Source organism: Leptonychotes weddellii, chromosome 7, assembly GCF_054177405.1.
Source record: "Leptonychotes weddellii isolate Sample4059 chromosome 7, ASM5417740v2, whole genome shotgun sequence".
NCBI lineage: Eukaryota > Metazoa > Chordata > Mammalia > Carnivora > Phocidae > Leptonychotes > Leptonychotes weddellii.
The window spans coordinates 124,202,304-124,230,209 of record NC_138375.1 but is presented as its reverse complement, the minus strand read 5'-3'; the positions used below and the strand labels follow the sequence as shown (position 1 = coordinate 124,230,209).

General features: G+C 34.5%; 1 protein-coding gene across 3 annotated transcripts in view; it reads left to right on the top strand.

Moving 5' to 3' along the window:
• Nucleotides 1-667: 667 nt before the first annotated feature.
• Nucleotides 668-27,906, top strand: part of SNX2 (sorting nexin 2) — a 35,379-nt gene continuing 8,140 nt past the window's right edge. For all 3 annotated transcript variants that reach the window (XM_081827180.1, XM_081827182.1, XM_081827181.1), the window contains exons 1-10: nucleotides 668-809; nucleotides 5,606-5,769; nucleotides 7,087-7,153; nucleotides 7,504-7,547; nucleotides 8,901-9,042; nucleotides 14,245-14,323; nucleotides 21,446-21,521; nucleotides 22,689-22,802; nucleotides 23,058-23,151; nucleotides 24,763-24,968. In XM_081827180.1, coding sequence (XP_081683306.1) covers nucleotides 5,731-5,769; nucleotides 7,087-7,153; nucleotides 7,504-7,547; nucleotides 8,901-9,042; nucleotides 14,245-14,323; nucleotides 21,446-21,521; nucleotides 22,689-22,802; nucleotides 23,058-23,151; nucleotides 24,763-24,968 — 861 coding nt within the window. In that variant the 5' untranslated portion in view covers nucleotides 668-809; nucleotides 5,606-5,730. The remainder of the gene's footprint in view (nucleotides 810-5,605; nucleotides 5,770-7,086; nucleotides 7,154-7,503; nucleotides 7,548-8,900; nucleotides 9,043-14,244; nucleotides 14,324-21,445; nucleotides 21,522-22,688; nucleotides 22,803-23,057; nucleotides 23,152-24,762; nucleotides 24,969-27,906) is intronic.

The following is a 27,906-nucleotide window of genomic DNA, read 5'->3' as shown; positions in this document are numbered from 1 at the left end:
TTACACAGGCGTGTTTGGTTTGTGAAAATATCTAGCTGTACACTTTTGACATACACACTGTCATTTTTATGTGATTTTTTTTAAATATTGGTTTTTAACTATTATAAGAAAACTATAATAAAGCTAAAAGAAAACTATAATAAAGCTAGATTCTCTTATGTTACTCATTATACTTTAGGGTTAAGAAGTACAGAAACAGTCCCTAAATTCAGTTGAAACATAAGTGTTTGGGAAAAGGGCATATTTTTAGTTTTAACCATGAAAATTTTATAATTGTAGACTTAATTCAGCTACTGTTAAACTTTTCTGTTAACAGTAAAGGAATACTTTGAACTTACTATACATGCAACATGTTTTCAAGATCTGATTTTTTTACTATTGTAAAATAATCAGTGTTATATATGGCTGTAAAACATTACATTTTTGTTAATTATAACTCAACATGACAAATTAGTATCTCTAAAGGGTTGACTAGAAAAGATTTTTTTACTCTTAAGTGACTTTTTGTTAAGAAGGAAAATGAATAAAAATGTGGTTTGGGTTTATTCTTACCCTTAGAGGAGGTACTATGAATAGCTGTTCTTGTTCTTTCTTCCCTTTTTATCAAGAGAATGTTCTATTTCTATAATGTAGAGAGATGTAATTATAACAGTTAAACCTGCTAATCCATCATCTGTTGTTTTTTTAACAGTCAAGTCCATCATCTCCAGAACCAGCTAGTCTTCCTACAGAAGATGTGAGTCCAAACTCAAATGGTCCAAAACCTGCAGAGGTGGTGCTAGATGATGACAGAGAAGATCTTTTTGCAGGTAATTATGGATATCTTTAATTTTTTTAGTAATAGTCTACTATTTCCTGTTACAAGATATTCTCTAAATACCTGAAAAACTGAAATTTTGTGTAAGGTATAGTGGTAGCTCTTCTTACCAACTTGGAAGGATAGGAAATTTCCAATTAGATCACTTTGTGAAAAATATAGACCACTGAGAGAAGTAAATATGTAGTCCTTTCTGGTTTTAAGCATTTGAAAATAAATCACATATTATAATTTGTTGTTTTGATCAGTACTTACACTTAAAAAACTAATGGTTGTAGCATTCATACTTTGAGAAATACCAGTGATTGTAATCTTTGTTACAGGTGTCACAAGCAAAATTAAACTCTGGATTTTAAAGTCAGTTAAAATCTCTTTGTTTTAATAAAATACTTCAGTATTTACCACCTGTTGTATTTTGATTCACTTTTGGGTGAGTAAATTGATGGTTGAGGAATTAATTTTCCTGGGCAGGATTTGGTGTAGTCCTACCTTTAAAAAAAAATTGCATTCTCTTCAAAACAGTTATATCTACTTTAACATTAAAACTTACTTGGGTAAAAGTTAATGTTTGGATATTGAAAGGCAAATCTTTTTTGGAATTAATTACTCAAAAAATTAAAGTAGTAAATCTTTGTTTAACAACTTAATTTACCTGAACTGGTCTTCACTGGGTTAAAATTCAATAATGTGTTATCAGCTTTTATAGTAGTTGCATATTTGAACCATTCTGTATTTTTTATATAAGTATGTTTGAAGATACGATTCTCTGTGACAAAAGTCCATGTGAGTTCTGCTTGATTAGTTTTACAAAAAGTTTTTGCTGCAGATGAATGTGTGTATTTCATCATGTCAGAAAAATTAAAATACCATACCAAGTACCATTCATATTTCCCATTTATTTTTTAGTTAGTAGCTACCTAACAACTTACAGTTTAACCAAAGTTGTAATATTCGTTTTTGTTTTCTTTTATGGACTTCTTCCCAGGCAGCCCTTAAAAGTTTTTTTATGGCATTTATGTGTTAAACTAAAAGATGACATGAGTGCTTTCTCTCCTTAGTGGGTACTAATCTAAAATTGTGTGTAATCCTCTAATAGTATAGAGTTATACATAGAAGTTCCAAATTATCCATTTCATAAAAGACCCTTTCACCTTGAAATCTCAGAATTCATACATAAGGAGTATGCTGAAGCAAACAGAGCTATGTGAGGGTTTTGTTGTTTTTTCTTAACAGTATGCACAACTGATCGGTTTGCCAAGTGAGGACTGTACAAAGATACTTGCCCACTTGACTTGATTAGAAAAATCTTTTCCATGTTTTACTCTACCTGGCAATCTATACTAAATACTGTCTTTCAGTTATGGTCGCCAGTGTTAGTATTTGTTTTAAAAAGGGGAGGGGGCTCCTGGGTGACAACTGGTTAAGCATCCAACTCTTGGTTTTGACTCAGGTCATGATCTCAGCGTCATGAGATTGAGCCCCTCATCGGGCTCCACACTGAGCGAGGAGTCTGCTTAAAGATTTTCTCCCTCTCTCTTTCTACCCTTCCTCCCACTCACGCTCTCCCTCTTTCTCTCTCACAAATAAATAAAATCTTAAAAAAATAATAAAATAAAAAAGACACGAGGACTGAAAAATAAACATAGTCATCTGTTTCTGTTTCCTTTGCTATCTACAAACATAGAAACTTTGGGGATGGGGAGGGCCTCGATCTTACAATGATAAGATCATGACCTGAGCTGAAAACAAGAGTCAGATGCTTAACCTGAGCTACCCAGGCGCCTCTTATGTTTAATCTTTTATCTTAAACTCAGGTGTAGGGGCGCCTGGGTGGCTCAGTCGTTAAGCGTCTGCCTTCGGCTCAGGTCATGATCCCAGGGTCCTGGGATCGAGCCCCGCATCGGGCTCCCTGCTCCGCGGGAAGCCTGCTTCTCCCTCTCCCACTCCCCCTGCTTGTGTTCCCTCTCTCACTATGTTTCTGTCCAATAAACAAAATCTTTTAAAAAAATAAATAAATAAACTCAGGTGTATTTCAAAATGACATCATTAGGTGTTCTAAGACCTAATCTGGTCATTTTTATGTGAATGGATTAATACTATCCTTGCCTCTTACTTTAATGCCTTTAAGCATGTATGTCATTCCTCCATGGAGGAGTATGATTCTTAGAAATCATAATAAAGAGTAGCATATGTTATCAGGATGGTGAAGACTACTGTCAGGTAATAATAACATGTGCTTAATTTATTTCCCCTATATTAGAGGAGAGAATATCAATATTGCTCTAAGGATCTAGCCATTTTGATTTTAAAACCATGAAAAGATTAGATAGTATTGGTACCTTTTGGGTAGCATTTCAGGTACTTTTTTGTTAGGCATGGTACCAGAAAATTTGAGTGTGACATGTTACTGTTACTCGTTTACTTGGAGAGCCTTCACCAAATAGGCTTGACTACACAGCCCCTCCACTATTTGTTACATCCTTCACACTAAGCTTTACTGAACATCAAGAAAGGATCATAGAGGAGTAAGTGAGGGTGAGCAAATTGCCAATGTTGAAATGGTCCTGGACTTTTAAGTCTTGTTTCTGCCAGAGTCCTTAGCTTACTTCACTTACATACTTCAGCAAATGATACAAATTGTAAGTTTAATGAGTATTCCTTTGTTTAAAAAAATTCTTTGGTATCTAGGTTATGAGTGAAATATTTCTTCCCTGGCATTGACATCATCAGTTTATACTTGTCCTCAAAGTATCTCTTCCCAGGAAAAGTTCATCTTTATACTTAAAACCTGTGGGGCATCTCCTGGAACCTTCAGGTCTGGTTTAAATTAAGATTTGTGAATTTGTAGTATGTTAGTTTACTTAGCTAAAAGTTATGAGAAGACTTTAAGCTGCAGACTCTATATTAGTATGCTAAATCTAAATATCCATTTTCATTTTCCTCCTCTAGGTTAGCTACTTAGTTCATATTTAGCTTTTCTTATTTTGAGGTTTCTTACTATTTCTGAAACAGCCTATCAGAGTCCTTGCAAAGAATGCAAAATCTGTTATCAGTGAAGTAAAATGTGATTGAAAACTTAAAGTTACTTTATCTGTCCTGATACATCAGCAAAGTTAATATGCCTTTCCCTTTGACTCTGGGTCTGTTGCCAATAGCAGTACCTCTTTTAGAGAATTTTAGATTTATTTTTGTTTGCTGCTTATTGTTTTGCTTGTTTGTAGATAATAGATCTCACACCTCCTAGCTTTGATACACTGCTTTCTTACTTTCTTACGTTGCTCATTGGTTTCATTTCTTTAAAAAATGAATAAATACTAGCCGTCTTAACTGCCTGAAGGCTTTTAGTTTTTTACATTAGGGTCATTTATTGTCTAATTGTCTATTTTATCTATCATCTATTTTCCTTCTGGTTACCACATTTGGAAAGATTTCTGGTTTACTATAAAAATATAGAGAGCTATGTCAAGTAAGGATCTCGTTAACATGAGAAAACCAGTAAGAGTAGATTGATAAAAGGTTGACCTGTTTACATTTAAATGTAAATGTTAACACTATTTACCTTATTTCAGGTAAATATGTTGTTACTGCTATACTTTTTGAGGTATTAAAATGGATCACTGACTGCCGTTACTACCTTCCCAAACCTCTGGGAATCTAAGAACCTCAGGTTAGAAACCACTGGTCTGATTCTGTTTCCCTTACAGCCCTGCCTTTCTTTTCTTGTTATCAGTTCTATAATCCCACAGAACTGTGGTTTTCTTCATGGCCACTGAATGTAATTTTCATTTTTCTGGTTTTGCTTTTTATTTGTGCTGTTGTTTCATTTTCCTAGAATTCCTTCCCCATTTTTTGTCTACCCATTCAGATCCTCTCAGATCAGTTTCATTAACTATTGCTGATTTCCCCAGCCTAAAGTATTGTCTCCCATCTCAAATTGTAGTGTTTGTTCTGTAGTTCATATAGCAATTAAATATCTTGTAACATTCTTTTTATTGTTCTCTTGGCTATTATTTGTCTTTTATTATTATTTAACATTCCACATACTTGTGTCTTATTTTCCCAACTAGATTATAAACTCCCTGAGGGCAGGTATGATATTTTACATTTCTTTGTGTTTCTCCATTGCATCTAGCACAATGTTACATAGCTTGTAGACAGTTTATTGATTTGATTTGGTTTTGAATATGTTTAATTTTAGATCTTTCAAGTGGATGAGCATTTTAAATTAAAACTTAAACAGCTGTTTGCTTTGTGTCATATTCATGTCTTCAACTAATATTCAGTAATCTTTAGCAGTTAATTGCTTTAGATGGCTAGCTTTGTGGATTTTCCATAACAGATTTTTAATCCCAGCTGGGATTGTTCTGGGCAGCCTATTGCCATAAAATTTGTGTTTGTATGTATAAAATAATCATGTTAGCCTGAATAAACAATTTTGAAAGGTAAGTTACCCCAAGCATAAGATACATTACAAACCCAGCACAAATGAATGTGGAATTATCCACATCATTGCTTTCCTACTAGCTTTATCCCTACCACTAGTATAGATAATTAAGCTGACTTACTGTAATTCTTCCTAAAATCAACAAAGTCACTGTTGGTTTTAAAGTATTGATGAACAACTAAGGAAGAATTCATTAAACTATTTATAACAAGTATTTTTAAATAACTTTATTGTGATATTTTTTGTGGGTAGTCTAAAAATATTTTTCATAACTCATTAACTGCAAATAGACTATTGGGGTTTGTTATCAGTGTCCTAAACTAACTTGTTTAATTTGTATCTAGAAGCCACAGAAGAAGTTTCTCTGGATAGTCCAGAAAGGGAACCTATCCTGTCTTCAGAACCTTCTCCTGCAGTCACACCTGTGACCCCTACTACACTCATTGCTCCCAGAATTGAATCAAAGAGTATGTCTGCTCCTGTGATCTTCGATAGATCCAGGGAGGAGGTATGGGAAAATGTTTGTATTCTAAATTAATATGTAATTAGTAAGCTTTTGTTCCCCCACCCAGCATCACTCTCCTATTAGTCATCTCTAATCAAAGCCTTTAGACACTTTGGGGAAAAGGTATTGGACTAAGGAAGTCAGCTGATTTGGCTTCTAATTTTATCTTTATCACATTTTAACCCAGTGACTTGGGCACATTACTTTCCTTCTTAAGGATTTTATCATTTGTGATCTCATGATGCTTATTTATGACTCTCAGAGTTTCTGTGTTAGTCAGATGAGAAAATGTATGAAAGTGCCTTAAAAACTTTAATAAAGTGACATTAATTTTATTTGTTGAATCATGCAGTAAATGTTAGTGGTTATGTTGGCAAGGTACAGGATGGGTTGGGCGTGGAGAGGAAGCACAAGAGGGCCTTTCTGTGAATAATGGTGTTTGTGAAAGTTACTGAGCTGTATACTTAGGATTTATATAGTTTATGTTACAGTTCAAATAAGGTTTAGTTACTTAAAAATCTGTACAAGAAAAAGATTATGTACAAAAAGATTATGGTTAGAAAAACTCATTTTCTTTTAGATAGCCTTAGGCTATTAATATTACTCCAGAATAGTTTTAGTATTTAACAATTTCCATGCTCTCTTCTTGAGAATAATAAGACTTCCCTACAGAGCTGCCCCTAGGATTGCTTATTTATAATGGCATTAAAAAGTGCTTCTCTTCAGTCTCACGAGGTTATCGTTTTTCCTCCTTACTGCTTTTTTCAGTGAACTTTATAATGCTTTCATTGGCTTCAAGAAGAGCATGTGTTTACTGGGTTATTAGAGAAATCATGATGCTAAAGATTCTAAGTGTAGTTATTTCTACAGATATGTAGGGTTCTACCGGCAAAAGTAATAGCTACCTCCTGATCATTAAAGAGTAGAGATAACAACTTTGAAAAGTGCTAATATTAAAAATAATTAAGGTGTTAGTTTAATGATCTGAATCTGAAGACTCAGTTTAGAGAACAGCAACAAAAAAATTCTTCAGTATTCCTATAGAAGACTAAATCTGAGGAGTTGTGAGAAAACAAGACTTTTTGTAACTTCTCCAGATGATCCTTTTGTATATGTGTATATGTGTGTTTTGTTTTTGTTTAAATATTGTCAAGGAAATGTGAAAGCTTTATTGTTTTTCAGAAACAGAGTGCTGAGTGGCTTTTTAAATTGTTATGACAGTGACCCTAATAAAAGATAGATGGTAAAAATTGAAGTTATTAGTGTTATAACAGTAATATAAAGTGGAATCTTTAACATCAAAAAAATTACCTTTTCTAGATTGAAGAAGAAGCAAATGGAGATGTTTTTGATATAGAAATTGGTGTATCAGATCCAGAGAAAGTTGGTGGGTCAATATTTACTATACTTTAAATTTGCTTCTTTTTGATAAGTACCTTGGTTGTTAATATGTTGTTTTTCTTTATTAAGTGCAGTGTTAAGTATTAAAATACTTTTATTTTTAAGCTTGTGGGGCTTTTTCATTTCTCATTTTATTTTTTTTTTTTCAGCTTTATTGAGTTTATAATTAACAAATAATTTTATATATTTAAGATGTGCATTGTGATGATTTAATATATGTACACGTTATGAATCGATAATCACAAGTCGGTCAGCATATTACTTCACATTAGATACCTTTTTGTGTGGGTGGTTAAGCTTATTGTTTTTAATAGTATTGCTTGACTTTTCTTATAGGTGATGGCATGAATGCTTACATGGCTTATAGAGTAACAACAAAGGTGAGTCTTTGCTCCTTTAAAAAAATAGTGAGCCCTATATGTAGTATGAGCTTACAACAGCGATTAAGGTATAAGGATTTCCTGTCTTTACAAAGGTTACCATCCATTGAGATTTTAAATAAGTAGTTACAGTGAGTTAACGAGCAGTTTGTTAAGTGTAATAATCTCTAAAGTAGAGGTAAAGTATTATATGACGGTATGCAGGAAGGGACTTAATATAGACAAAGGTAGGGGAAAGTGATGGGGAACAGGACACGGAGAAAGGAGAATGCTCGTTCCAGGCAAAGGGGTTTGCTTTTACAAAAGTGAGGTGTCAAGAAAACGTTGTGCTTTCTAGGATCTGCAGGAAGCGGTGCCTACTGAAAATTGTTTGGTGGTAGCCTACCTATATTATAAACAGCCACATTAAGGAATTTGGGCTTTATCCTTAGTATAATGGAGAGTATTTGAAGAGATTCCAGCAAGCATGTGGCACAATTGGATTTTTGTTTTAGAAAGATCTCGCCGACTACTAAGTTGGGAGCAAAAAGTAGAGGTCAGGATTTCCAGTGAATTCCTTTGCAGTTCCTAAAGGATTGTAGGCCTTAGATCTTAAAACAAGAGAGAGATCTACAGCAGTCTTAGCTGTGAGAAGTAATATTTTATACTAAGGACTTGATTCTGAATCTAGAGTAATGGCTTCTTGAGTTGTGTAGGCGGAGGTAGAATCATTAGGGCTTGGATGTAAGGAGTGAAGGAGAGATGCCTGAGTCACTGACTAGAGGATCTCCGTGGTTGTCAGGGATCGCAGAGAAAAAGCGGCACAGTTTGGATGGGTGTGAGATTTATTAATTCATTGAAGAAATATTTATTAAACACTTACCATGGGGTCCAGCTCTATTCCAAGCATGAAGGTTTAGTAGTAAACAATACAAACAGGTACCCTTCCCACTTGGAGGTTATGTTCCAGCAAGAGATGTGGTGAATTTGAGGTGGCAGCAAGATTTAAGTGCAAGTATCCCTTGGGCATTTTGATATCTTGGACTGAAGCTCAGAGATCTGGGCCAGAGGGAAAGATTTAAGAGTCATTAACATAAATGTAATTAGAGTTGATGAGATGAGTCAAGGATAGAATCAAGCAAACATTTTTTCTTTTTAATTTTCTGTAAGAAAAAAAAAATGGGTAATGTAGGTTTTTTTTTCGGTTAGAAATTTATCAACACATTAGTTAGCTACTGTGCATTCTTTTGCAAAGTAAACCAGAGTGTGTGTGTGTGTGTGTGTGTGTGTGTGTATGTTCACGGTTATATGTGATACTAACTTCTAAAAAACTGCTTAGTATCAGAATTTGAAATACCTCTTCTTCACTTGTAGACTTCTCTGTCCATGTTCAGTAAGAGTGAATTTTCAGTGAAAAGAAGATTCAGTGACTTTCTCGGTTTGCATAGCAAGTTAGCAAGCAAGTATTTACATGTTGGTTATATTGTACCACCAGCTCCAGAAAAGAGTATAGTAGGTAAGTATGAAAAACTAAATAAACTGACTGTTACTGGTTCAGTTGTAACTATCAGATTAGGATATTGTGATCATTCATTATCGTGATAACTCAATGTCTAGCGATACTGAATTGAATAAATATTCCATTTATGATAATCATTCATCAACTATAAGCTAATAGTCTTATTTTCTAACATCTTAGGATTTTGATTTATATAGGATCATTGATATATAATCTAATGATGTTAAATATTGGGTTAGAATTTGCCAAGTTGAAAGCAATTGAAAACCCTAACATTTTAGGGTCATATTACTGAGTAACACTCAAAAGATACTTAATATTAGTAGCATATTAACATTTTTCTAAGGGATGGAGGTATTTGGCTTTCAGCTATTCATTGTCCAAAAAGGAGATTCCATCCAGTCTGGATCTTCTAAGACCTATCATGTTAGTGTATTTCGTGGTTCAGTTTAATGTTTAAAAAACATTTCTACCTGTGGGTGCCTGGCTGGTTCAGTCAGTTTGAGCATGTAACTCTTGATCTTGGGGTTGTAAGTTGGAGCCCCACATTGGGTATAAAGATTGCTTAAAAATAAAATCTCAAAAAAAAATTCTACTTGTACAAGTAATAAAGGCTTAGTTAAGAATATGCAGAAGGGAACACCTCGTTGGGTCAGTTGGCAGAGCATGCAATTCTTGATCTCAGGGTCGTGAGTTCAAGACCCACACTGGGTGTAGAGCTTACTTTAAAAGTGAGGGGGGGGACACCTGAGAGGCTCAGTCAGTTGAGTTCCGATTCTTGATTTCAACTCAGGTCATGATCTCAAGGTCATGAAATGGAGCCCCTAGTCAGGCTGCGTTCTTATTGGGAAGTCTGCTTGAGATTCTCTCTCCCTCTCCTACCCCTCCCCCAGCTTCTGGGTGCATGTGTGCATGCGCTCTTTCTCTCTAAAAATAAATAAATCTTTTCAATTTTTAAAAAAGAATATGCAGAAAATTACAAAAGAGCATTCTCTTTGTTGTTGAAGTACAGTAAGCTCTCCCATTGTCCCATTAACTGTCATCTCTTAAAATTTTGTAGTTTTTCCCAGTGTTTTCAGTTATGAGTTTTTATTTACCATACTTTATAAGATTATTCAGAAAATAAAAAAATGAGTCTGATCTTTAAATTGTGGAGTTTTTTTAAACATTTTGTTTGTAAGGCACTTATTGGTATCTTTAATGATTTTGAAACCTGATATATTTAAATGCATTTGTTGTATTCTCTGTGATTTTTTTTAATTATAAAAAACTTTTTAGGGGCACCTGGCTGGCTCGGTTGGTGGAGCATGTGACTCTTGATCTCGGTTGTGAGCTCAAGCCCCACATTGGTGGTAGAGTTTCCTTATATTCATGAAATTTTTAAAAAACTTTAAAAAAATGTGAAATAGTAATAAACTCAATATTTGTAAGACAAAAATAAGTTTAGTGATAAGAGTGGCTTGCTTTATTTTGTGTTTTTACAGTTTCCCAAATCTCTAATTTCCAGCTTAGTAGAAAATAGTTACGTCCTCATGTATGTTTCTACATTCTGTTGTGATATAACACACCTTACAACCTTTGTAAAACTCCACTGAGCTCTCATGAAAGAGTGAGAGTAAAAAAGACAGTAGTTTAATATTAGGAAAATAGCCTTTGGTGCACACTTCCCCACACCCATACAAAAAAGGGTCTCAGAAATCTTTCCGTTATTCTGACCATACTTTGAGAACTGCTAACCTAGTTAATCTTACTTCTTTTACCTCTGAACTTTTGCAGTGGTATCTTTTGGCGTCCTTCTGTGTAGGGAACTTAAGTTTTATGTATCACAAATTATTTATTATTATCTTTCTTCCTTTGACTTCAGTTGTGCAACTATTTTTATATATGAGAGGGAAAAAATTATTTTTCTCATTTTGGTGGCTAACATGCTAATCTAGTCCTTAAACAGTGAGCGCCCCCCCCAAAAGAAAATTGAAAAAAGTAAATTTTAATGCCCACATTTATTATGTTTCAGGCTAATATTTTGCCTTAGTCAACCTTCCACATATTATTACAGTATAACAAATAGCATGTGTAAATTTAAAGTAGAAGTGAGAAACTAAATCCTAAGAGCATCCTTTTCTGAAACTGAGTCTGACAGCCTTCAAAGGGTTATTAGGGGCCAGTCACACAGTTTTGTTTGAATTATCCATATACATGGCTAAGATAGCCTCTTACATTGTAAGGCTATCAGTTAAATTATAGGACTAATTAACATTTATTGAGAGCTTACTCTACTATGGCGCTGTACTAAATAATGTGCTTTCTCTCATTTAATCCTCATAGCAACTTTATGAAGTTAACTTACTGTTGTCCTTATTTAATAGGTGTAAGGAAGCTAAGGTTCATCAGGGTTATGTGACGTGTCCCGTGCCATTCAGCTACTAAGAGGCAGAGCTGAGCTTTGAATACAGGCCATCTTACTCTAGAACTTATATTTTTAATCACTATTCTAGTCTGCCTCTAATTTTGGTATTTTTAAATTATGGTTATGGTTTGCTTTTATTTTTTATCCAAAATAAAAAACTTTCCAATTTTAAAAATAATCTAATGCTATGTTATTGTAGACTTGTCTAATGTGATTTAAGGTGGATTGAGTTGTTTTAAAATTATTTATTTATATACCACTTTATTCTAAAAAGGACTTGAGACAACTACATATAATGCAGTTTTTTTTAAAAGATCAAAATAAAGAAATTAGCAAGAAAAATAAACAGTCAAATAGTAAGATGAAGTCAAGTTAAACAGTTTCTTCAAAATGTATGCATAAAGTCTGAACAGTTACTAAAGATGGATAAAAAATTGATCTGTGAACTTCCTGGCAGCCAACCAAATAGAGAAGCAGTCATTTTTTCATCCTGGCCATCAATTTTTTTTTTAAATAAAAATGAATAGGTTGTCTTAAGAAACTGTTGAAATACGGGAGGCCTTTTTGATTATGTAGGCAGTGGTTTTCAAGTGACGAACACTTAAAGAGGGATAGCAGAAAAGGAATGGTAACTTGACTTGGTTGCTGAAAAGTTGTAACTACCCCTGAAGGAAGAGGAGCCTTTTCATTAGCCCAAAATTGCTACCCCTTTATAAGATTAGTTATCTTAAAAACACCATTTCACTAAGCTTTTAGATAAAGAACAACAACAAAGTTGAAAAGTTTTAACAGTTAACGGATTAGAGTGTTTTTTATTTGCTGCTTTGGCCTGTATTGGTTACTTGTAGGAAGTAGCATGAGCACAAGATCCTTAAAGGGAAAAATGCAAAGAACTGCATAGTGATAAGATATTTTCAGGGAAACAAATATGTTTAATCATTAACATCCCACTTCAATTGGTCCATTCAGGGTAGATAATTTTAGGTGTTTAAGTTTTCTTTTTCAAAGTTGTATTTCAGAAGAACTGTGTTAAACAAAACATTATTGGGTGATATGTTTATTTACCAGATGTACCAGCCTGAAAAAGAATTACATGGCTTTACATAATCCTATTTTTAATGCCTTTGTTGAGATATAATCCACATGCCATATAATTTATTAAGTGTATATAATTCGGGGCATCTGGTTGGCTTAGTTGGTAGAGCATGCAACTCTTGATCTCAGGGTTGTGAGTTCAAGCCCCATGCTGGGTGTAGAGCTTACTTAAAAAAATTATAAAGTGTATGTAATTCAATGTAGTATATAAGGCTTTTAGTATATTCAGAGTTGTGTACACACCACCACAGTTTTAGAATATTTTTATTACTGTGTAGCCATCATCCTCTAATTTCCCCAAGCCCCTAACCCCATGCAATCACTCATTTACTTTCTCGCTCTGTAGATGTGTCTATTCTGGACATTTCATACAAAGGGAATTAGACAATGAATGGGCCTTTGTGACAAACTTCTTTCACTTAGCATATTTTTTTTTTTTTAAAGATTTTATTTATTTGAGAGAGCACGAGCACAGGGAGGGGCAGAGGGAAAGGAAGAAGACTTCCCACTGAGCAGAGAGCCGGATGTGGGACTCTGAGATCATGACCTGAGCCGAAGGCAGATGCTCAACCAGCTGAGCCACCCAGGCACGCCTCACTTAGCATTTTTTTTTTTTTTTTTAAGATTTTATTTATTTATTTGACAGAGAGAGACACAGCGAGAGAGGGAACACAAGCAGGGGGAGTGGGAGAGGGAGAAGCAGGCTTCCCGCCGACCAGGGAGCCCGATGCGGGGCTCGATCCCAGGACCCTGGGACCATGACCTGAGCCGAAGGCAGACGCTTAACGACTGAGCCACCCAGGCGCCCCTTAGCATGTTTTTAAGGTTCATCCATGTTGTAGCCTATGTCAGTACTTGATTTCTACAGAATTGATGTTGAAAGGAAAAAGAACAAGGGAAAAAGAATGTGCAGTCTGATCCAGTAGTGTTAAAATTGAAATTGCAATTACAGAAATGATTAGCATGACTTTTATTTTTTAAATTATGAAAGCGCTTGTTGTTTCAACTATTACAAAACCAGCTATGATAAACAACATGTTCTCAGACTCTACGGTGGGGAAAATATTTAGCAAATTCATGGATTACAGCTACTTTTCTAGTCCCCAAACTAAAGAACCTCAATTATTGCTTATAAGAAATGAAAATATTAATTGAGGGACACCTGAGTGGCTCAGTTGGTTAAGTGTCTGCCTTTAGCTCAGTTCATGATCTCAGGTCCTGGGATCGAGCCCCGCATTGGACTCCCTGCTCAGCGGGGAGTCTGCTTCTCCCTCTGCCTGCCGCTCGCCCTGCCTGTGCTCTCTCTCTGTCAAGTAAAATCTTAAAAAAACAAAAGAAAATATTAATTGAGCTTAAATTTGCTAATGTGAATCTCTTTATGCATATTGAAATGCAAACACATTTTAATTTACCAAGAGTGTAGTATATCAAACAGATGAGGAACCCAAACGGGTGAGGAGACTGCAGACACAGCTCACCTCTGCTTTATCTGGTTTTGTGTTGTACTTACCAAGTTGAGATGTTAATATAGCATGAGTTTTAATTCCTCAGAAGTATGATACTAGTGATAAATTGAGGAGTTTTTTTTTTTGTCAAGTTCAAATTTAAAGTGTATTTTAAATTATGCAGAAATGACTATAAGAGATGTTTACAATAATACAAAGTTATCATGAGTCTCATTCTATTTTTTTTCAAAGGCATGACCAAGGTCAAAGTGGGTAAAGAAGACTCATCATCCACTGAATTTGTAGAAAAACGGAGAGCAGCTCTTGAAAGGTAATTGTGGACAGCTGTGCATTATTACTCTCATGTTTTTACTTCAGTAATAGGAGTCTAATTCCATTATATGGCACACTGTATTTTAATTAATTTTTTTCACACTACCATTTCATGACTGTTTATAAGAGTGCTTTATACTTTTAAGAAAATTCTTTTAACAATACAATACTGTGTTCTGCTTTTATTAATCCTCACAGTGGATTGATATTTAGCAATAGTATATCTAACAAAATAACACCTATTTTTGTATCCTGTGACATAAGCAGGAATATAAAGGCATGAGTTAGTTGGAGATAGAATTAATGTATCTTGGGGCGCCTGGCTGGCTTGGTAGAGCACGCGACTCTTGATCTTGGGGTTGTCAGTTCGAGCCCCATGTTGGGTGTAGAGATTATTTAAAATCTTTTTTAAGAAAAGAAAAGAATTAATGTATCATAGCTGTAGTCCACATGAGAAGTAAAAAACTGCCAAGCTTGTAAAAAGATATGAAAAGGTAGATAAACTTTTGAATTTTTAGTATTTAGTAATATTTAGGTTCTTAAGAAGTTCTACCTGTATTCAGGTTCTGTTGCATAATTTGGCTAATTATAGTTCATTTAAAGTAATTTTTCCTTTGAATTATTACTTGGTTAGGAACATTATTAAATACAACGAAAAATTAGGTTTGCGCTTTCCCCTTTAATTTTGTATAATTGATTTTGACTTGAGTGCATAGTAGTATTAGTCATTTATTGAGTTGACTGTATACTTAAAGTCTGATGTATTTGCTCTACCTTTTTTTAGAGTACTTGACACATTTCCTGTAGTTTTGAAGACTTGTGTTCAATGTCACAGAGTAAAAAGAGGAATGAATGGGAGGATCCCAATCCTAGAATCTTAACATTTATTCCTTACTTGCTATGCTGAAAATTGAGAAAACAAATTTGAAACTATCTTAAAGCCCAACTTTTAGCTCTTTTTTTTTTTTTTAAGATTTTATTTATTTATTTGCGAGAGAGAGAATGAGAGACAGAGAGCATGAGAGGGAGGAGGGTCAGAGGGAGAAGCAGACCCCCCACTGAGCAGGGAGCCCGATGCGGGACTCGATCCCGGGACTCCAGGATCACGACCTGAGCCGAAGGCAGTCGCTCAACCGACTGAGCCACCCAGGCGCCCTAAAGCCCAACTTTTAGAACATAAGTTGGTAATCACCTAGACATACAAATTTTCTAACTTCATAGGTTTTTTTGGTTTGTTATTTTAATTGAATTTTGTTTATCTTAATTGAATCTGCTTATTCTTTATTCTCTCTTTTGACTTAAAATCAGTGGTTGTGGTAGGTCGGACAGATTTTAAGGAATAGTATATTTATCTCCAGGATACACATTATTTTTTAACCTATTTTTTAAGACACCTTATTTCTGGGTTTTAGTTATAATTTGTTTACATTTTAAGAAAATACCACAGAAAAGAAGGTTTGAACAATTTACAGTAAGAAAGCTAAAGAATATGCAACTTAATATTAAGGAGGACTTAAAGGATGAGATTATTGTCTGTGAGAATTGCAGTTACTCAGGAAAAGGATTTAAATTGCATCAAGAGAAGTTTAGGTTAGGCATTAGAATTGTTTATGTTATGAAAGAAGTCATAGACTGAATGTTTTTAGGAGTAAAGGATAGATAATGTTTGGTTTTGATTTTGCTTAGTTCTTCTTGAAAGTGTAACCATGACCCTTTGAGAAACCTTTCAAGTCCTATTTTTCTATGAGTAAATTTGAAATATTTCAGATGGCATGCTTGATAAGGAACTTAATGAAGATTTATTGTACCTAGGACATATAATTTGATTCTACATTCACCTTTCTTACAACTTGACTGCATTGCATAGTACTTACCATAACATCATGCAGTATGAAACATTGAGGAGAGTTGTAAAGAAATACTGAGATTTGACCTGCTAGATATTTGAAAATAGTTTCTTCAGTGATAAATGTTACTTCTTAAATGCTACCTTAGTGGACTTTGCAAGTTAAAAAAAAAAGGAAACAGTGTAATAGGGAGAAATTCATTTTGCCTTAAAAATTATGACTAAAGAAAATATAGGTGTAAAGGTCTAGAAGCAGAGGAATTGGAATGCTTTTTCTAACGGCAGTTTTCTTAAAATTTAAAAATTAGAGAACAGGCTTATCTGTGGGATACCTAACCTAGTTGAATCTGGTGGGACAGGGAAGTATTTTTCTTTGTATATACTATGATAACAATTTACGTATTTATCTGTTGGTTCCACCCAGAAAATCTAGATGACTGTCTTGAGTGAAAGGATGAACATCTAGTATTAAAATACAGGCAGAGAAAGGGAATGGTTAAGAAAGCTACTCTCCTGGGCACACTCACTAAAGGAAGTAGAAGCTACTTGTAGGAAGAGTGTCCCTAAGACTTGAGAGTGCTTCGCATTTTACCTTCAGCCCGTATTGAGTTTATACTCAATACGTGAGGTGAGGTGAGGATACAGTTCTGCAGATATAAACAGAAGTCTAGGGTTGCGTGAAAGGGATTTAGCATCCCTTTTTTGTTGAAGCCTGTGCTCCACTACACACTATATACTGTGTGACTTGGGCAACTTATTTAACTTAAATACATTTTTACTTACCTTACGATGTATCAGGATTGTGTTCACTCCAATCAACTGGCTTGGCCTAAGCAGTTAGCATAGGTTAATTAGTCTACTCTTTCGTATCAGGAAGTACTTAGGATTATCCAGTTCATCAGGAAACCTTGTTGCTTCTTTCTGATATCTGTAATGCAGCCATTTCTCACCAGTACAATACTAGTCCAAATGTTGGAATTAACTGCAGTAGGCTCCTAATTGGCCTCTTTGTTTCCATCCTTGAACCTCTACTCTTTTAATACAGCAATCAGAGTCATCCTTTTAAAATACAAATCAGACAATATTGCCCCCTTCCCCATTTCACTCAGTAAAAGCCAGAGTCCTTCTAATGGCCTACAGAACTTCACATGACATGCACTGCTCGCTGTTACCTCCTTGATCTCATATGCTCCTTGATCACTCTGCCCCAGGCCGCACTGATGTTTTGCTGCTCCTCAAAGATCCTAGGCATTTTCCCACCTTAGAGTTTTTTCACTGGCCTCTCCCATTGCTTAGAAAGCTTTTGTTCCCAGGTATCCGCATTGCCCATTCTCTTACCTCTTTTAAGTTCGTGTGTTCAAGTATCCTCTTTCCAGTGAAGTCTTTTCTGATGATTGGCTTCATTCTTACCTGTTCTCTTTGAATTGCCACCAACCATACCTTATATACTTGATCACATTTGCTCTACTGTTCTATCCTTTCTTTTTCCACAGCATCTGCCAACTTGTTACATAGTATATAATTTATGTGTTTATTGTATTTATAGTTTATCATCAGTCTTCTCTTACTAAAATATAGTTTGTACTGATACACTGAGTGTTCAGAACAGAAAATGACATTTAGTAAATGCTTAATAAATATTTGCTGTAGGAACAAATGAATGTCATCAAAGATCAGGCTCTTTCTGCCTTTCTGTTCTCTCATTGTTAGCACATGTGTTTAAGTTTCAAGCAAGAGAAATATTTTTAACTTTGTTCCTCGGAATTTTGTATAACCTGCTTTATTTTGTTTTATTTTCAATGAGTAAATAGGAGCTTAAAACCCTCAGTGATTCTTCTAAATTTATCAGTAACCTTTCCTTGGAGCAAATGTAAAAAACAACTACAGCTGACTTCCTCTCGTTAAGTGTGATACTAACTTTTCATCATTTCCTTTGTGTCTTCCATTTCTTTCTTCCTTCTAGTGTTTCTCTTCCTTCCCATGCCTCTTTTCATGTGTTCTTCCTATATTTTCCTTTTTGTTCTGTATCCATCCTTTATATATTTATAACCTCTCTGACCTTACTACTGAATTGGGGAATATTTACAAATACTCATTAACTTAAAATCTATCTTAGGATGCGCAGCATCACTCATCATCAGGGAATTGCAGATTAAAACTATAGTGAGATATCACCACACCTGTTAGAATGGCTAAAATCAAAAACACAAACAAGTGTGGACAAGAATGTGAAGAAAAAGGAACGCTCTTAACACTGTTGGTAGGAATGCAAACTGGTACAACCACTCTGGAAAACAGTATGAAATTTCCTCAAAAAGTTAAAAATAGAACTACCCTATGATCCAGGAATTGCACTGTTGGGTATTTACCCAAAGAATACAGACCCTAATTCAGAGGGATGCAAGCACCCCTGTGTTTATTGCAGCATTATTTACAATAGGCACATTATGTAATTAGCCCAAGTATCCATGGATAGATGAATGGATAAAGAAGGGGTCTGTGTGTGTGTGTGTGTGTGTGTGTGTTTAAAATGGAGTATTACTCAGCCTTTAAAAAGAATGAAATCTTGCCATTTGTAGTGATGTGGATGGAGCCAGAGAGTGTTATGCTAAGCGAAATAAGTCAAAGACAAATACCATATGATTTCACTTTATGTGGAATTTAAGAAACAAAACAAGGGGGGAGGGAAAAGAGAGAGACAAACCAAGAAACAGACTCTTAACTATAGAGAACAAACTGATGGATACCACAGGGGGTGTGGATGGGCTGATGGGGTTAAATAAGTGATGGGAATTAAGCAGTGCACTTGTCCTGATAAATATGGAAGTATTGAATCACTAAATTGTACACCTGATGCTAATATTACACTCTGTTAGCAGAGGGGTGGTAGTTGGGGGAATGGGTGAAATAGGGGATGGGAATTACAGAGGACACTGAACTATGATGAATTGTTGAATCATTATAACACTGTATGTAAACTATAATGGAATTAGAATTAAAAACTTAATGAAAAAAGTGAAAAAATAAACATCTTTATGAACATAAGGATTATGAAGACAAAGGATAGTTTCATGGCTCGTAAGAAATGCTGAAATTGATAATGGTATTAAGATTGTGAAGGGAGAAAAAATGCAGATCCGTTCCTTTAATTGTCTGATTTAAAAACACACCCCTTACAAAGAAGGGAATTTTCATATAAAATGTGCTATTGAGAAAAGCAAAGTAGACATACTAGGTACAACCAGTTTGAAGAACAAAGTTCCATTGAATGTGATAGTACTTTGCGAAGCAAAGTAGTGGTCATTGTAATATTAAAAAATAACGATGTTATAGTACATCTATATGATAGAATTTCATGTGGTAAATAAAAATGGCATTAGAGAATAATATTTAATGCTACAGAAAGGTATCTACAACTTACTGTTTTGTGTAAAAGGATACACGACTACAAGCATAATGGTGTAATATTTTTGTTAAAACCAAAGTCTCTGAGTTTGTGTACATACTCACACTCTTAGAAAAAACATTAAAAGGTAATTATCTCTGGAACAAAAAATCTTTCATGTTTCTGTTCTTAATTTTAACGTTATGTAAATTTAGGACTTTTAAAGAGATGGTTGATTGCTGTTTACTTCTGTGTAACCCTTCAGAAGTAAAGGTTTACTGTCTTTTTCTAGAATACCATTTTCCAAAATGATTCCTCAGAAAATTAATATGTGGTAGGGTGAAAAAAGGAAAATCTGTAGACAATTGAGTCTTGTTAACATAAGGTTTAACACAGTTAAGCCAGGTTCATTTCCTGCAGGACTTCGCACAGTGGTTAACATGCCGCTGTCCATTATGACCCAGAGGAATATATATGTAATGTATTTCAGACTTTATTGATTGTAAAACCATTCTTTTTCCTAGAATACTGAATGAGACTAGTATTCCACAGAGCTCACTTTGGAAAGCTGTTTTAGAATATAAGTGGTATTAGGTAATTACATTTAGGTTTGAAATAATTGGGATGTTCCAAGCTTGGGTATGACATGTTTTGTCTTCTACGACAAACAACTGAAACAAACTGCTCTCAGCCATACGCAGTCTGCACAAGTAAATAACAGTATTGAAGAACTTGAGGGTTAAAATTGTAAGTAAAATTCCGGTGGGAAGATACCAACATTTTCTTTTAACACAAAATTAGTGTTCCTGTTGCATCTCGTTTTTAGCCTGATAATATAGGCAGTATATATATATTTTAAGCCACAGTGTAGTTGTCTTGCACATATCTATTAAATGCTCTACTTCTGTGGGAATATTTTCTTATTAGTCAAGGCTAATGACTTGAAGTCATTTAAATATATAAAAACAGAAGTTAACATGTAAGCCATGATAAAATAGTCATCTTAACCATTGTATAGAATTTGACTTTATAGAAAGTTACCAATGTTTTTCTGAAACTTTAGGCGTATTTTATAATCTTACAATGAGGTAGAAGAGTTACTGATTACATTTGTTCTGCAGAAATAGAATAAAGGTATATTAACTGTTAAGTAAAATACTGTAATTGAAATGCACATGTTAATCATTGGGGAAAGAACAGTTTTTTGAAAAATGGGATTAGATAAGTAAACAAGAATCATTAAGTAGTGGACCTTTTTTCTTTTTATGGATGATGGAAATTTGGGCTTTTCTACTTTCTACTACAGGAAAACAAAGTTGGGCTAATAGTGATTAATAATGGTGTTGCGCTTGTCATTTTTATTTTGTGTGGTGTCATATAAGAAAAACATGAATCAAGTTTTTAGTAAAACCTTTTTAAAAATAGAATTTTAAAGAAAATTTAGCCCTTGTCAAATAAGGATCAAAACTGATTTGATAATTGAAATCTGCTGACAAGGAAAAAAACTGGTAGACTTTTCTCCATTTTGGTAATAATAGGAATAATAAAATAGTTGATTGGAATATATATAGTGATGTGTGTGTTGGGACTCTGAAATAATAGCTGGGAACATGTGACTCCACCAAAAGATAAAATTATTCAACAAATTCATATACCCTTTTACAACTCTAATACTTTGCAGTGTGAAGTTGGGTAAGTTATTCACCCTCTCCTATATCCCCCACCTCCATGACCTACCATGTCTCTTTTTATATAATTATGAATTTGCAAAAGATAAAACGCTTTTTAATCCTTAAGTTGCTTTTAAGAGTATAAATAAATTAATGTGAAGGCAGACTGAGGATATTGGTTTACCTAATTTTTATTATTTTATATTATCTTAAATCTAGGTATCTTCAAAGAACAGTAAAGCATCCAACTTTACTACAGGATCCTGATTTAAGGCAGTTCCTGGAAAGTTCAGAGGTATTATTTCTACCTTATATTTTCATATGATATGAATGTTCTCCTTATTTATGTTTGTTACTTTAATAACTTCTATAAAAATATATGTTCCATAAATAGTTGGATTAGTAAATGGAATAAAATGATTTTTTTGGCTTAGTGTTCTAATTAGCTTTAATTATTTACTAGCAGAATATCTTCTTGCATTGATAATTATAGGATGATCAGTTTCTTTTTCAAAAATTTTAAACCACATTTAGAAGAATGACTTACAGGTAGTCTAATTCTCAATGCCCAAGTTGTTGCTTTCGGCATTACGTTGAAATAATTTTATTCGGGCCTCCTTTTAGAGACATTTGAATGTGTTCGTATGTCTGCATTCTAATATTCTTAACTGAGGTTCTGAAATGCAAATGTATGTATTAAAAGAGCTTAAATTATAACTGTGCTACTACTCCTTACATTTGAGATGTTTGGTACATTTGGGGCTCGTCACAGTTCAGAGTTTTAATTACTACCCTTTGAACTTTTTTAAAAAATTTATTTGAAGGGGCGCCTGGGTGGCTCAGTCGGTTAAGCATCTGCCTTCGCCTCAGGTCATGATCCCAGGGTCCTGGGATCAAGCCCCGCATCGGGCTCCCTGCTCAGCAGAGAGCCTGCTTCTCCCTTTCCCTCTGCCTGCCGCTCTGCCTACTTGTGCTCTCTGTCAAATAAATAAATTAAAAAAAAAAATCTTTAAAAAAAAAAATTTATTTGAATCCCAGAATTTTTGAAAAATACAGAATCACACTATCCTTAACTGAGCATAAGGAGATTTTTCTCCAGACTTTCTTCTTCTTTCCTTATAAACAAGTTTATTTCCTGTAAGCAAACAGGTGGCCAGTGTTAAAGTACTTGGCAATTTCTTAATATATTTTGACAAACAGTGTGTTGTTCCATCTAAATGTAAACGTGCAGAAGAAAAGCAAATGGAAAGTCTATTTTTTAAGTTTTCCTTTGAGAGTGTACAAGTAGTGTATTTGAGAAATTAGATCTCACTATTGAAATGTATGAGAGTGAAGAAAATACAACCTCCTTTTTTTCTTTTTCTTTTTTCTTTTTGGTGGGGGTGTGCAGTCCCTTTTGTGCCCAGTTAAACCTCCAGGCTTTTAACCGGTTTGTTTGCCCTTATTTGTCATTCAATTCCAGCTGCCTAGAGCAGTTAACACACAGGCTCTGAGTGGAGCAGGAATATTGAGGATGGTGAACAAGGCTGCCGACGCTGTCAACAAAATGACAATCAAGATGAATGAATCGGATGCAGTAAGAGCTGATTTTTCGACTTGAATAATGAGATGAATTAATGAGCCCAACAATTGCATTTTAAAGCTGTACAAGTAGAAAATAGGATATTAATTTGCTTATTGAGTTTAGTTCTCAGCCACATCAGTTGACTACCGTGGTTATACATGGTTAATTTGTTGCTTTAAAATAAGGAATGTGCCTTGCTATTGGTAACCTAATTTACAGTGGTTTGTTCTTGCTAAATTAGCTCCATTTCTCATTTTTTTTTCTTAGTGGTTTGAAGAAAAGCAGCAGCAATTTGAAAATCTGGATCAGCAACTTAGGAAACTTCATGCTAGTGTCGAAGCCTTGGTCTGTCATAGAAAAGGTGTGTTTGCCATGTTATTTATGTGTTAACACCGTAAGTTAATTCAAATATTTTATTTAAATTTTATTAAAATGAACATTCTGGGGTTACTATAGAAGAGAGAGCAATAGTTTAAGTGAATGTTTTCTATTTGAATCTTGTGAATGTTTTTTTGTTCTACTTGATCCTCACTTATAGTTGAGAGGTAGAAAAATCCTGAGCTTATAAAAATATATTTTGAATTTTGGATTAAAACTTGTTCATTTGATTAACTCTTTGTTAAACATACTTATACTTTAATGAGTGAAGATGTCTTATTAGTAACTGATATAACTAAAAATATCAGATTAAAAATTTGATACTTGAAATTTATCTTTAAAAAATTTTTTGTGTACCTGTATTTCATAGAAAACTCTGAATTATTTTCTTCATTTTTGAACAACCATATTGAAAAGTCTGGGGAGAGGAAGTTTGTTAAAAATTGATAGAAAAATTAAGTTGTAATTTTTAATTTTATCATGAGATTTTTATTGTTTTTTTTAAGAATACAAGGATTTTAATGTTAGGTTCTTAAAATACTTAATAAGTAATTTTGTAGGTGCCATTACCAGTAATCTGTTTCGGTAAAACAATTACAGAAGTTCACCAATACACTCATTATTGAAAGCAGTTTATAACAGCTTTTGCCGTTTGTACTCTACCTCTTAGGGAATGGCTTTATGGTTCTTAGAGAATTTTATGTAATGTAGAGTGGTTTCTAGACAATGTGTTATTAGTCAATGACATGTATTCTGTAAACATCTGTTTTTCTTTATTCGAAGTATCTGAAATGATAATGTTCAAAAATCTCTTTTAGAAATTTTTAGTATTTCTACTGAGCATTGTTCAAGCATTGTTGTACACCAAGAAAAAAAGAATAAGATTTCTATAAATTGTATGTATAATTTTACCTGGCTTTAAAAAAAAAAATTTTTTTTCATTAAAAATTACAGACATTTTCAATTTCAAATAAATGTATAAAGCCAAAAAATATAGTATAAATTGATTGTTAGTGTTCCCATTGCTTTCCAAATTAAAAATAAATATTTTAGAGGCGCCTCGGTGGCTCAGTCGGTTAAGCGGCTGCCTCTGGCTCAGGTCATGATCCCAGGGTCCTGGGATCAAGCCCCGCGTCAGGCTCCCTGCTCAGCGGGAAACCTGCTTCTCCCTCTCCTTCTGCCTGCCATTCTGCCTGCTTGTGCTCTCTGTCAAATAAATAAATAAAATCTTTTAAAAAAAATAATTAAAAAATCTTTTATCTTTTGCAGGAATACACAAAAGCAGTGAGCACTTTAGGAAGAAAGGGGAGGCTGATTATTATATTAAATTATTAAACATAGTTCCTCCCCTGGGAATATAGGCAGTGGTTCTTAATTTTTCTTTAATGTTCTTCTTAACTTTCAGTAGAGCTCTGAGCAGTTGGCATTTATGCCAAAGGCATTTTAATGACTGCTTGTTTTATGTTAATTATTTCAGAATAATTATTTGAATGATACACGAACTGATAAAATTTAGAGGGAAGGTAGAAAAACCATTGCAATATTTAAAAACTTTACTAGTGAACACTAAAAGTGAATCTTTTTTTGTTTTCAGAGCTTTCAGCCAACACAGCTGCCTTTGCTAAAAGTGCCGCCATGTTAGGTAACTCAGAGGACCATACTGCTTTATCTAGAGCTTTGTCTCAGCTTGCAGAGGTGGAGGAGAAGATAGACCAGTTACATCAAGAACAAGCTTTTGCTGACTTTTATATGTTTTCAGAACTACTTAGTGACTACATTCGTCTTATTGCCGCAGTGAAAGTAAGCTTTATTTTGCAGTCTTCTTGAGTTCTTCTCACTTTTGTGGTTTGCTTCTAGAAGAATTTGGTTAGCTATAAGGCACGTATTTAAGTGTGTAAGTTCCGTGTTCTACCAATACATATAATGGTTTCAAGGTGATGATTCGTAGCCTAATATTTTCTTCCACTATGACTTGGACAATACAGTAGATATAATTGATATTTTTAAGAGATCTAAGAAATGCCAAATAAGATAAAACCAGTACAGATTTACTTACATATTTACATGTATAAGTTTACAACTAACTGGTAGCATTTATTGTTCATTCTAGCATGAACTGAAACTAGTCATGAGCTTTGTTATCATTAGTAAAGGTATAACAGGAAGCAGAACAAAACCAGAGCTGATTGTTGCGTGAATATGTTTAATGGTGGCTTTTAGCATGCATTTGGACTATAAGCAGACATTCTGTGCATATACTGAAGTGTGTAGTTACTATGTATTTATAGATGAAATGGGACTAGATTAGATAATAAATTGTGTTATCTAGTGGTAAATTTAAGGATAAACAGTTCAGTTTCTGAGTAGTTGGGAAAGTAATCGAGTTAACTAATGAAAATTGGTATTCTACAGGTATCTCCAGTATTCAGACAGTTAAACTGAGTGTTATTTTATCTATCCTGTGTTTCAGAAGGTACTTTAAGATCTTAGGGCGTCTTTCATTTATTGTTATGAGCATTAATTATCATGGGGTGGAGGAACTGGGAATTTACCTTTTATTGAAAGTTATGAGACCTTGTTCCTTGCTTCCTTATGCAAAATTTTTTTAGCTAAAGTCTATGATCAAATTAGTATTCGTCTGCAGTCAGAACATTGATACGCTGCATATTTATTTATGATCCCTGTTCTCAAGCTAATGGTGACAATTATTGCTAGAAGGTTCTTAGCACTTCAGAATGGTGATATCTTGGGTTTGGTAAATTACCGGTTTTTCCTGTATTTACTCTTAGATGTTACTCTTTATAGTCCTGGTGATTAATTTTTCTTTTTAGTTATTTAAAGAAGTTAACATAGGGGTGCCTGGGTGGCTCAATTAAGCATCTGCCTTCGGCTCAGGTCATGATCCTGGGGTCGAGCTCCACATTGGGCTCCTTGCTCAGCAGGAAGTCTGCTGCTCCTTCTCCCTCTGTTGGTCCCCTGCTTGTGCTTCTCTCTCTCTCTCTCTCTCTCTGTCAAATAAATAAATAAAATTGTTTTAAAAATAGAAGTTAATATAGATAGCAGTTATTAGAGTATACTTCGTTGTATATCAGCAGCTTGTGATAAACAGAAATCCGGTTCACAAATAATGGTTCCTGCTTCTCTCCTACCCACTCACAGCCAGATGGCATGCTTTATTCCTTACTTGCTATGCTGAAAATTGAGAATTCATTCTGGAATTCCCACTAGCATGAGGGCTGCTGTAAAAAAGTAGAGCACCTTTCAAAATAACTATGGGTCCACAAAGGAAAGCTGGACAGTGTCTGTGAGAAGGAGTACTGGCTGAGAAGAGGACACTCCCTGGCGGGAATGGCCTGTTAGTGTCCTGGGTGGTGAGCCCTCGCCTCACCTGGGCCGGCCTCATGCTGCCTAAATCTTCCTATGTATTTTTACATTCTCCGAAATTACACTTGGATTCATGTTTCCCAGCATAACAGTGACACTAAAAGAGGTACCAGGATCAACTGAGTTTGGGAGATAATGTACAGTATCCCTGTCTTACAGATTCACAGAGCACTAAAATGCTCAACTGTCTACAAGTAAAAAATAAAACATTTAACTAAGCTTAATCCAGAGACTTCCAAATTGATATAAACAGGAGTTCTTTTCCATTTAATATCTTTTTACATAAATAGAACGGAGTTTGGGAAGAACTGAATTAGTGACTCACTGACTAAAAGAAAGTTAGAGCTGTGCTCAAGCTATACCTTGAGATAGAAAAGCTCTTTTATGTTGGTTTTGTGTTTTCTGCTGAAAACTAGCCCAGATCATCTGCAGCACGGAGTTGAGAAATTACAGAATAGCATGACGGAATTTTTGTGCTCTTTATGTTTGGTTTGGTTTTTGTTTTAAACTAATTCATTTGTATTTGAAAAAGTGATCAATGGACATAATAAATCTAACAGCCCAAAAAGGTCAAGTTCTCTATCTAAGACTGCTAGTCTCAGTCAAATGCTGTTAGATTCTTGTGTGTCTTTACATAATTAGCTATGCATGTGTATGAAGCTAATTTTCTTCCCATCTCTTTCTCTTTTTCTTTCTTCCTCCCTCCCTCCGTCTCTTCCTTCTTGAAGAAGGAACACACTATATGCACTGTTCTTTGCCTACTTTTTTCATTCATTACATTTTAGAGAGGTGTCCATGCTAGCATATGTTGATATGTTACATTCTTTTTAATGTTTGCATGTCTGTTAAATAGCATATAAAAGTACCTTAAATTATTTAATCAGTCTAGTTGTAAATATTGTTCTTTGAAAACAACGCTTTGGGCATAAAATACCTAGAAGTAGAGTTGCTTGGCCAAACAGTATATGAATTCTAAATTTCAATAGATATTCTCATATTACTGTCCAAAGAGATTATCATCAACATACGTGTTCTTTCTTCCACCCAAAGATGAAGGTATTTTTTTTGTATACGTTTAAATTTCTTTGGTTAGGGGCGCCTGGGTGGCTCAGTCGTTAAGTGTCTGCCTTGGGCTCAGGTTATGGTCCCAGGATCCTGGGATCGAGTCCCGCATCGGGCTCCCTGCTCAGCGGGGAGTCTGCCTCTCCCTCTGACTCTCCCCCTCTCATGCTCTCTCTCTATCACTATCTCTCTCAATAAATAAATAAAAATCTTTAAAAAAAAATCAGATCTTATGGGTTTATGTCCCTTTTCGTATTCAAAATAACAGTTTGACACTAATTCAAAGGGATAC